Here is an 11,559-nt window from a genome sequence, read left to right as displayed (position 1 = left end):
ACTTCCAGCATAGGTGTAACTAGCAGTGAAATTAAACTTAAATTGGTAAATTAAACTCTTACCAAAACATTTTCAAAAGTGTAGCAATCTTGTAAACAAAGATTTTAAATGCAGTAGTTTACTCAGTTCCAAAGAAATACACGTCCTTGCCGGATTAGCGATTGTATTTGCATGCCCATGTTTTAGGGACATTGGAAATGGGCTTCAATGGCCTCTTGGCCAGACGGAGCAGCAGAGCAAATCCCAAATTTGCCGAAAGTTTGTATGGGTATTCCCAGGCTATATCCCCACTTCTAATTGACAACTCCACAAATAGTCCCAGTTGTGACCACAAGGGGGAGACTAAACCGAACCTAACTAATGGATGGAACTACATGTTTTCATCCAACATTGATCAGTCAGAAGATGACATTGAAATGTATATGTGGATTTTTTTGTTTGTTTTATTTCTTTTTAATAAAAATATATAGTACAAAAGTCTTTAGTAACAATATCTCAGTCACACACACACTGACGAATACACACATCATCATTCTTGCACATTGCCACCTGGCCACATTAATGAATTCAAATAATTCCCACTTGTCACTGACAGCGTTTCGACCGTTGGCTTTCTATGCTAGGGTCACTTGTAACAGTGCCAAGTGACAGTATTTCTCTCATCAGCTGGAAGAGGTCAGCCTGGCCCAGGAGCGGCCTGAAGAAGAGTTCGCTAATGAGGCTGTGGGGAATGGTGAGCAGGGAAGAGGTGCTCAGCAGGATCCGCGTCAGCCTCCCCTGGTCCTGTGGGTGAAGGGTCACCACGACCTCGTGCAGTGCCCTGTGGGCCTCCTGCTGTAGGCCCTCAATGAATGCTGGGGTTTGTAGTCCAGGAACATCTAAAGTGGAGAAAAAGATGGGGATCCATGTCATATGTCCATGTCATAATACCAGTATTATAATGGAATGTCATTTCTTTAAATTGCACTTCACCAAGAAGATGGTAGTCTTCTAGATTGTTAACATTGAATGGAAATCCATAAAAGTGTTTACGATTGATAGAAATCAAAACCAGTGTTCTACTCCTCTTTAGATCTGTTCTTGTTCTGACTCAGTTCATAGAGTGGTGACTCGGCTGATAAACTTACCTGGATTGAACAGCAAAGCCCCTTTGATATAGGCATACTCCTTATGACTTAAATCCAAACTCCTGAGTCTGTGAAGGCAGGCTTTAAGCTTGTGTACTCTGGCCAGTGTTGGCATGGCTGGCTCCTCCATCTCAAATCCTCTGTCGCTGGTGTTCAGCAGAATCCTCTTGAGGATGCTGGTAGCCGGCGAATCGGTCACCTCAAACTCAATGTTGTCCTGGGCAAGGCCCAGGACGAAGAGGGGGACCCAGGAGTTGTGGAGGAGAGCCAACTGGTCACACTGGGGCAGGTAGCGGAAGGAGGGCAGGCCAGTCATGAAGCGAATGGTCTTGATAAGAACGGCGGAGGCAGCTTGGCAGACGCCCTCTGGGTCTTTCAGGCACACTGTCCGACGCTGGTCACAGTGACAGATCTTTGGCACCAAGTACTGGCCTCGTCTATCCGCTGCTGTAGCCACACTGCTGTTGCTGTTGCTGTAGTGTCTCCGGCTCAGGATGTTGAACAGGATGGTGGGAGGATGTCTCTCCTCTGAGTCTGGGCACTGGCATTGGTGCTGGTTCACCTCAAATGGATGCATCTTCATACAAATAAAAGTCAAGCTTAAAAAAGTTGAAATATACACAGTGTAATTAAAAGTAAACAATTTGCTACTGTAACTGTTACTAGTTACTAGCGCTGTAACTCTCGTATGTGGTCCAAGTCTCATACTCTATCCTCTGTGCTTAGCGTTGCTGTGTCTCACCTTTATAGTCACGCCGCTCACCCTGTGACGACGAGGCATCCTTGACCCTCCCTATCTCAACCTCACACGCGGTGGGAGCAAAAACAACATGACCCTGGACTGCGTTGTGAGCTCCCGTATTCCTCCACGTGGATGTGATAAGGCCGCCCCAGTGGAGCTTGAAGCTGGGACAGTGACGAGAGAGAGAGAGAGAGAGAGAGAGAGAGAGCGGGAGGGAGCGAAGGAGGGGGTGGAAGGGAAGTGCGCTCGCGGGAAGCGGGGTTAATGACATTTATCATGTTTACCTGTCATTAACCCAGCCTGTACCAAGCCACCAAGGACTGACTGGGGTCATTAGGCAGACTGTAGACAGATCTGCAGGGTTAGATTACAACACCCGAGGAAGCCGGCACAAGCACCAGATCATATCTAATCATAACAGAGAGAAGGTTATCCAGGGCATTATGTGAACGACAAAGGGGGGAGAGGTTTCTTGTGGTTATTATGGAGGTCAGGTCCTTATTAGGATTTTGTCCATGGGAAATATGCCATAGGCGTGGTGAATGTTTCTTTTTGTACAATTAACACTTCATACTAGGATTCTGTTTGTAATTAGATAGGAATTATTGCAGAATAATAAATAATAATTTTTATACTATGGGATATTTGTTTGTTTTTTACTACCTTGTTTCTCAAGTTTACATTTATATTTATTCATTGATCTGATGTTTTTATCTAGAGTGATAACAAGTGAGGAACCACTTTCAAGCTACACTGCAATTAACCTTAAAGTAAACATACAATGAGTCAAGTGTAGGCCTATTAATTTCCTGAGTTAATATGCTGCCATTTCACACTATTCTGCCCATTCCAAGTTGAGGTGTTGAGGTCATATGTAAATGCAAGTTTGAGCAGGTTCCATATTGCAACCACTGATACACTATCTGAGTCGACAAAGCCCTGACCGCTCGGTCATTGACACCTATATTAGTAATCACCTACTGTGTCAAGCACCGCATAACTAATGATATGTTTTTCCAAGGCCAGGCAGATTTTAACTGTCATGATATGTAATGCATTAGGCCTACACAACAGTGATCTCAAAGTAGGCCTACTGCATTATATTGTACAGGAGCATAAGCCTGAACGTCATTCCAAAACAACATACTATTCATGCTGCAAATACACTTATTCTTACTACTCTTATAATGTTTCTGCACTACAGTGGTACTGCAGCTGTACATACTATATCTGTCTATACGGTTCATAAAGAATATCCATATTTATTCTGTTTTCTTTAATACACTGCATATTATTCTTACTACTCTTATAATGTTACTGCTACTACACTGCACATATCTACATGTTGTTCATACATTGTTAATACGACATAGCCATATTGATTCTGCTTTTATAAGGTTACTGCTATACACTGCACATATTTAATTTATTACTGTAAACCAACTGTATACTACTGTCTACACTGCACATTAGTTTTGGGTTGTTTAAGAGGGGTCTAAGACATTCCTGTTCAACATGCACAGTTCTTTAAGCGCTTCTATGCGTTATGGTTTGTATAATATTGTTTAGGCTGTTGATTAATTTGACATTATTGTTTATTAATGATATTCTCCTTAATGTAGTCTTACCATGTTATTGTTTTTATATTATTGATTGAATGGACATTATTGTTTATTATTGCTTTTCCCTCTCATTTTCATTGTTTATTTTATTAGGCTATTGATTGAATTGACATTGTTGTTTATTATTGCTATTCTCCTTATTATAGTTTGACCAACATTCTAATCTGTTCCCTGTTAAATTTCAAATATTATATTGTTTTTGTGTTTGTATGTCGCTTTGGACAAAGGTGTCTGCCAAATCCCATAACCATAACCATATCTTGACCTGTCTACTTTTCTGCTTTTTTTGCACTTCTGGTTATGCAAACTGCGTTGTCTTTCAACACAGCACAATAACATTAAAGTTTAATATAGCTGCAAGCAGCAATGAGGGGGCCAAGCAGTATAGGCCGGAGTAGCCACGGCGACAAGATAGAACTCAGCAGACACTCGCGATCAACACTTTCAACAAGTGTAACATCAAACATAACTGATTTTGTAGGACTGAAACAGAGCTGAGTATTGCCACCGCCTCCGCCAGCCAGCCCCCCCACCTAATCACCCCAGCCCGTCCCACCCCGTCTTGCCCTGCCCTGCCCTTGCACGCACGCATTAGAATTAACTGGATGGAACATGTTGTCATCAGTTTCACATCAAAAAGTAAAAAAGATTGATAAAACTCATCAGCAACTACAGATCAAAATGCAATATTGCTAATTGCAGCACCCCCTACAGGTCAAAGGTCACCAAATGTTTTGAGCGTCCTCCTAACGGGGTCATGAATATATGTAGTAAGTTTGGTGATGATACATGGCAGGGTTGCTGAGATATGAGCTCACTTCCTGTTTGGCGGCTTTGCCGCAAGTTTCGATTGGCTGTTACAGCCGAATGCTACTGTCAATCATTCCAAAAAGCGATGCACTGATAAGGCATGGTCTGAAGATGTTCTTTGCCAATTTTGGTGAGGATCCGCTGAAATTTGTGACCTGCGAAAATTCGTACGTGTTTTTGATTAAATCCAATATGGCGGCCGAATCAATTACGATGACATCACAAGTTGGCCTGGGTCGGCCTAAGGACCTCCAACAGTATTACCAGACACCACTAGTGCGTTTTAATTCTAAGCACAACAGCAGCTACAGGCCAAAAGGCATGTTTCTTAATTACAGCGCCCCCTAGAGGTCAAAGGTCACCAGATTTCTTGAGCGTCCCCCTGATTTGGTCCTGAGTCCATGCACCAAGTTTGGCTTTGATACATGCAAGGGTTGCTGAGATATGAGCTCACTTCCTGTTTGGCGGCTTCGCCGCATATTTCAATTGGCTGTTACGGGCGAACGGTTTGAGTTCCGAAGACGAAAAAGAATAACTTTTGTGAGGCTTGGTCTGAAGATCAAGTGTGTCAGATTTGGTGTCGATCGGACAAAATTTGTGACCTTTGAAGACTTTTTAGTGTTTTTGATGAAATCCAAAATGGCGGAAAATCCATCATGGCGGAAATTGACGTCATAGGGTGCGTTGAACTCGGCTTGATCCAAGGATTCTAACAATACCTAATTTTTGACAATCGGATCAACGGGTCAAAAGTTACGTGCGTGAACGCACATCCAACTTTGGCCTGTTGGTGGCGCTAGAGCGCTCAAGGTGCCGGTATGAAACTTGGTGAAATTAATCATGAGACTGTCCCCAATCAGTGTGCCAAATTTCAGAACTTTTCACCAGACGGTTCTATGGGCTGCCATTGACTTCAATGACGGAAGCGTAATAATAATAATAATAAATATAGCTGCAAGCAGCAATGAGGGGGCCAAGCAGAATAGGCCAGAGTAGCTACGGCGACAAGATAGAACTCAGCAGACACCCGCGATCAACAGGGCTGAAACAGGGCTGAGTATTGCCACGCCTCCGCCAACCAGCCCCCCCCACCTAATCACCCCAGCCCGTCCCACCCCGTCCTGCCATGCCCTTGCACGCACGCATTAGAATTAACTGGATGGAACATGATGTCATCAGTTTCACATCAAAAAATAAAAGATTGATAAAACACATCAGCAACTACACATCAAAATGCAATATTGCTAATTGCAGCACCTCCTACAGGTCAAAGGTCACCAAATGTTTTGAGCGTCCTCCTAATGGGGTCATGAATCCATATAGTAAGTTTGGTTATGATACATGGCAGGGTTGTTGAGATATGAGCTCACTTCCTGTTTGGCGGCTTCGCCACCAATTTTGATTGACTGTTACAAGCGAATGCTTTTGCCAATTGTTCCAAAAAGCAATATATTGATAGATTATGGTCTGAAGATGGTCTCTGCCAATTTTGGTGAGAATCAGCTGAAATTTGTGACCTGTGAAAACTTCTACGTGTTTTTGATTAAATCCAATATGGCGGCCGAATCAATTACGATGACATCACAAGTTCGCTTGGGTCGGCCTAAGGACCTCCAACAGTGTTACCAGACACCACTAGTGCATTTTAATTCCAAACACAACAGCAGCTACAGGCCAAAAGGCATGTTTCTTAATTACAGCGCCCCCTAGAGGTCAAAGGTCACCAGATTTATTGAGTGTCCCCCTGATTGGGTCCTGAGTCTATGCACCCAGTTTGGCTTTGATACATGCAAGGGTTGCTGAGATATGAGCTCACTTCCTGTTTGGCGGCTTCGCTGCAAATTTCGATTGGCTGTTACAGCCGAATGCTTCTGTCAATTGTTCCAGAAAGCAATGCACTGATAAGGCATGGTCTGAAGATGATCTCTGCCAATTTTGTTGAGGATCCACTGAAATTTGTGACCTGCGAAAATTCGTACGTGTTTTTGATTAAATCCAATATGGCGGCCGAATCAATTACGATGACATCACAAGTTGGCTTGGGTTGGCCTAAGGACCTCCAACAGTATTACCAGACACCACTAGTGCGTTTTAATTCTAAGCACAACTGCTGCTACAGGCCAATAGGCATGTTTCTTAATTACAGCGCCCCCTAGAGGTCAAAGGTCACCAGATTTCTTGAGCGTCCCCCTGATTGGATCCTGAGTCCATGGACTAAGTTTGGTTATGATAGGTGAATGGGTTGCTGAGATATGAGCTCACTTCCTGTTTGGCGGCTTCGCCGCATATTTCGATTGGCTGTTACGGGCGAACGGTTTGAGTTCCGAAGACGAAAACGAATAACTTTTGTGAGGCTTGGTCTGAAGATCAAGTGTGTCAGATTTGGTGTCGATCGGACAAAATTTGTGACCTTTGAAGACTTTTTAGTGTTTTTGATGAAATCCAATATGGCGGAAAATCCATCATGGCGGAAATTGACGTCATAGGGTGCGTTGAACTCGGCTTGGTCCAAGGATTCCAACGATACCTCATTTTTGACAATCGGCCATACGGGTCAAAAGTTACGTGCGTGAACGCACGTCCAACTTTGGCCTGTTGGTGGCGCTAGAGTGCTCAAGGTGCTGACATGAAACTTGTTGACATGAATCATTGGACTGTCTACAATCAGTGTGCCAAATTTCAGAACTTTTCGCCAGACGGTTCTATGGGCTGCCATTGACTTCAATGGCGGAATAATAATAATAATAATAATAATAATAATAAGAACAAATAGAAAAACAATGGGTGCCTTCGCAGCTTCGCTGCTTGGCCCCCAAATATAGCTGCAAGCAGCAATGAGGGGGCCAAGCAGTGAAATCAGCAGGCCAGATTTGCCATGTAAGTCAATGCCGTTGCATCAGACATATAGCCTTAAGCAGTCACAGCAAGTTCCATGCCATACAACCCAAGATTGGCTGAGTTACAAGGTCAAGTTTCACATCAAAACATAACTGATTTTGTGGGGCTGAACCAGGGCTGAGTGTCGCCGCCCCCTCCCCCAGCCAGCCCACCGCCGCAACCGCCCCTGCCCATCCCACCCCGTCCCACCCTTGCACGCACACATTAGAATGAACTAGATGGAACTTGCTGTCATCAGTTTCACATCAAAAATAAAAGATTGACTGAGATATGATCACACTTGCTGTGATTTAAACACAGAGGTCAAAAATTGACGTCATAGGGTGTGTTGAACTCGGCTTGGCCCAAGGATTCCAATGATACCTCATTTTGCCATTCGGGTCAACAGGTCAAAAGTTACGTCCGTGAACACAAGTCCAACTTTGGCCTGTTGGTGGCGCTAGAGCGCTTGAGGTGCCGGCATGAAACTTGGTGACATTAATCATGGGACTGTCCCTTATCAGTGTGCCAAATTTCACAACTTTTCACCAGACGGTTCTATGGGCTGCCATTGACTTCCATTGCAAAATAATGCGCATCAGCAACTACTGGCCAAAATGCATTTTTGTCAATTACGGTGCCCCCTAGAGGTCAAATGTCACCAAATTTCTTGAGCGTCCTCCCGATGGGGTCTGAGGTACATGTACTAAATTTGGTTTTGATACATGAAAGCGTTGCTGAGATATGAAATCACTTCCTGTTTGGCGGCTTCGCCGCAAATTTCGATTGGCTGGTACAGGTCAATGCTTCTGTCAATTGTTCCAGAAAGCAATGCACTCATCAGGCATGGTCTGAAGATGGTCTCTACCTATTTTGGTGAAGAACAGATGAAATTTGTGACCTGCGAAAACTTGTACGTGTTTTTGATTAAATTCAATATGGCGGCCGAATCAATTACGATGACATCACAAGTTGGCTTGGGTCGGCCTAAGGACCTTCAACAGTAGTACCAGACACCACTAGTGGGTTTCAATTCTAAGCACAACTGCTGCTACAGGCCAAAAGGCATGTTTCTTAATTACAGCGCCCCCTAGAGGTCAAAGGTCACCAGATTTCTTGAGCGTCCCCCTGATTGGGTCCTGAGTCCATGGACTAAGTTTGGTTATGATAGATGAATGGGTTGCTGAGATATGAGCTCACTTCCTGTTTGGCGGCTTCGCCGCAAATTTCGATTGGCTGTTACGCGCGAACGGTTTTAGTTCCGAAGACGAAAAAGAATAACTTTTGTGCGGCTTGGTCTGAAGAGCATGTGTTTCAAGTTTGGTGACGATCGGACAAAATTTGTGACCTGTGAAGTTTTAGTTTCACTTTCACTAAAATCCAATATGGCGGAAAATCCATCATGGCGGAAAATGACGTCATAGGGTGCGTTGAACTCGGCTTGGTCCAAGGATTCCAACGATACCTCATTTTTGACAATCGGGTCAACAGGTCAGAAGTTACGTGCGTGAACGCAAGTCCAACTTTGGCCTGTTGGTGGCGCTAGAGCGCTCAAGGTGCCGGTATGAAACTTGGTGAAATTAATTATGGGACTATCCCTAATCAGTGTGCCAAATTTCACAACTTTTCACCAGACGGTTCTATGGGCTGCCATTGACTTCAATGGCGGAATAATAATAATAATAATAATAATAAGAACAAATAGAAACACAATGGGTGCCTTCGCAGCTTCGCTGCTTGGCCCCCAAATATAGCTGCAAGCAGCAATGAGGGGGCCAAGCAGTATAGGCCGGAGTAGCCACGGCGACAAGATAGAACTCAGCAGACACTCGCGATCAACACTTTCAACAAGTGTCACATCAAACATAACTGATTTTGTAGGGCTGAAACAGGGCTGAGTACTGCCACCGCCTCCGCCAGCCAGCCCCCCCACCTAATCACCCCTGCCCATCCCACCCCGTCCCGCCCCGCCCTACCACGCACGCATTAGAATGACTGGATGGAATATGTTGTCATCTGTTTCACATCCAAAAATAAAAGATCGATAAAACACATCGCAACTACAGATCAAAATGCAACATTGCTAATTGCAGCACCCCCTACAGGTCAAAGGTCACCAAATTTCTTGAGCGTCCTCCTAATGGGGTCATGAATATATGTAGTAAGTTTGGTGATGATACATGGCAGGGTTGCTGAGATATGAGCTCACTTCCTGTTTGGCGGCTTCGCCGCAAGTTTCGATTGGCTGTTACAGCCGAATGCTACTGTCAATCGTTCCAAAAAGCGATGCACTGATAACGCATGGTCTGAAGATGTTCTGTGCCAATTTTGGTGAGGATCCGCTGAAATTTGTGACCTGCGAAAATTCGTACGTGTTTTTGATTAAATCCAATATGGCGGCCGAATCAATTACGATGACATCACAAGTTGGCCTGGGTCGGCCTAAGGACCTCCAACAGTATTACCAGACACCACTAGTGCGTTTTAATTCTAAGCACAACAGCAGCTACAGGCCAAAAGGCATGTTTCTTAATTACAGCGCCCCCTAGAGGTCAAAGGTCACCAGATTTCTTGAGCATCCCCCTGATTGGGTCCTGAGTCCATGCACCAAGTTTGGCTTTGATACATGCAAGGGTTGCTGAGATATGAGCTCACTTCCTGTTTGGCGGCTTCGCCGCATATTTCGATTGGCTGTTACGGGCGAACGGTTTGAGTTCCGAAGACGAAAATGAATAACTTTTGTGAGGCTTGGTCTGAAGATCAAGTGTGTCAGATTTGGTGTCGATCGGACAAAATTTGTGACCTTTGAAGACTTTTTAGTGTTTTTGATGAAATCCAAAATGGCGGAAAATCCATCATGGCGGAAATTGACGTCATAGGGTGCGTTGAACTCGGCTTGGTCCAAGGATTCTAACAATACCTAATTTTTGACAATCGGATCAACGGGTCAAAAGTTACGTGCGTGAACGCACATCCAACTTTGGCCTGTTGGTGGCGCTAGAGCGCTCAAGGTGCCGGTATGAAACTTGGTGAAATTAATCATGAGACTGTCCCCAATCAGTGTGCCAAATTTCAGAACTTTTCACCAGACGGTTCTATGGGCTGCCATTGACTTCAATGACGGAAGCGTAATAATAATAATAATAATAATAATAATAAGAAAACTAACAAACACAATGGGTGCCTTCGCAGCTTCGCTGCTTGGCCCCCAAATATAGCTGCAAGCAGCAATGAGGGGGCCAAGCAGTATAGGCCGGAGTAGCCACGGTGACAAGATTGAATTCAGCAGATACCCGCCATCAACACTTTCAACAAGTTTAATATGAAAACATACTTGATTTTGTAGGGCTGAAACAGGGCTGAGTATTGTCACTGCCTCCGCCAGCCAGCCCCCCACCTAATCATCCCTGCCCGTCCCACCCCGTCCTGGCACGCCCCGCCCTTGCACGCACGCATTAGAATGAACTGGATGGAACATGTTGTCATCAGTTTCACATCAAAAAATAAAAGATCGATAAAACACATCAGCAACTATAGATCAAAATGCAATATTGCTAATTGCAGCACCCCCTACAAATCATAGATCACCAAAGTTTTTGAGTGTCCTCCTATTGGGGTGATGAATCCATGTAGTAAGTTTGGTTATGATACATGGCAGGGTTGCTGAGATATGAGCTCACTTCCTGTTTGGCGGCTTCGCCGCAAATTTCGATTGGCTGTTACGCACGAACGGTTTTAGTTCCGAAGACAAAAAGCAATGCATTAATGAGGCATGGTCTGTAGATGATATCTATGAAGTTTGGTGTCGATCGGACAAAATGTGTGACCTCTGATACGTTTTAAGTGATTTTGATGAAATCCAAAATGGCGGAAAATACATCATGGCGGAAAATGACGTCATAGGGTGCGTTGAACTCGGCTTGGTCCAAGGATTCCAACGGTACCTCATTTTTCAAAATCGGATCAACAGGTCAAAAGTTACGTGTGTGAACGCACGTCCAACTTTGGCCTGTTGGTGGCGCTAGAGCGCTGGAGGTGCCGGCATGAAACTTGGTGAAATGAATTATTGGACTGTCCCTAATTAGTGTGCCAAATTGTATAACTTTTTACCAGACGGTTCTATGGGCTGCCATTGACTTCTATTGCAAAATAATGCGCATCAGCAACTACTGGCCAAAATGCATTTTTGTCAATTACGGAGCCCCCTAGAGGTCAAATGTCACCAAATTTCTTGAGCGTCCTCCCGATGTGGTCTGAGGTACATGTACTAAGTTTGGTTTTGATACATGAAAGCGTTGCGGAGATATGAAATCACTTCCTGTTTGGCGGCTTCGCCGCAAATTTTGATTGGCTGGTACAGGCCAAAGCTTCTGTCAATTGT

General features: G+C 44.3%; 1 protein-coding gene across 1 annotated transcript; it reads right to left on the bottom strand.

Annotated features, from left to right (window-relative positions):
- Positions 1-425: 425 nt before the first annotated feature.
- Positions 426-1,835, bottom strand: nr0b2b (nuclear receptor subfamily 0, group B, member 2b). Its single transcript, XM_042076737.1, has 2 exons — positions 1,128-1,835; positions 426-878 (listed from the first exon to the last, which is right to left on the bottom strand). Exons 1-2 carry the CDS (start codon positions 1,831-1,833, stop codon positions 586-588), a joined length of 999 nt encoding a protein of 332 aa, XP_041932671.1. The 5' UTR covers positions 1,834-1,835; the 3' UTR covers positions 426-585.
- Positions 1,836-11,559: the final 9,724 nt, after the last annotated feature.

Source organism: Alosa sapidissima, chromosome 21, assembly GCF_018492685.1.
Source record: "Alosa sapidissima isolate fAloSap1 chromosome 21, fAloSap1.pri, whole genome shotgun sequence".
In the NCBI taxonomy this organism is placed as follows: Eukaryota; Metazoa; Chordata; class Actinopteri; order Clupeiformes; family Clupeidae; genus Alosa; species Alosa sapidissima.
This window is presented reverse-complemented; position numbering and strand designations above follow the sequence as displayed.

Bases quoted from the DNA above. Each gene is read 5' to 3' on its own strand.
- nr0b2b (XM_042076737.1), bottom strand. From the start codon at position 1,833: ATGAGACTTGGACCACATACGAGAGTTACAGCGCTAGTAACTAGTAAC. The intron at 879-1,127 runs GTAAGTTTATCA...TCTCCACTTTAG, and splicing joins GGCTTTGCTGTTCAATCCAG to ATGTTCCTGGACTACAAACC.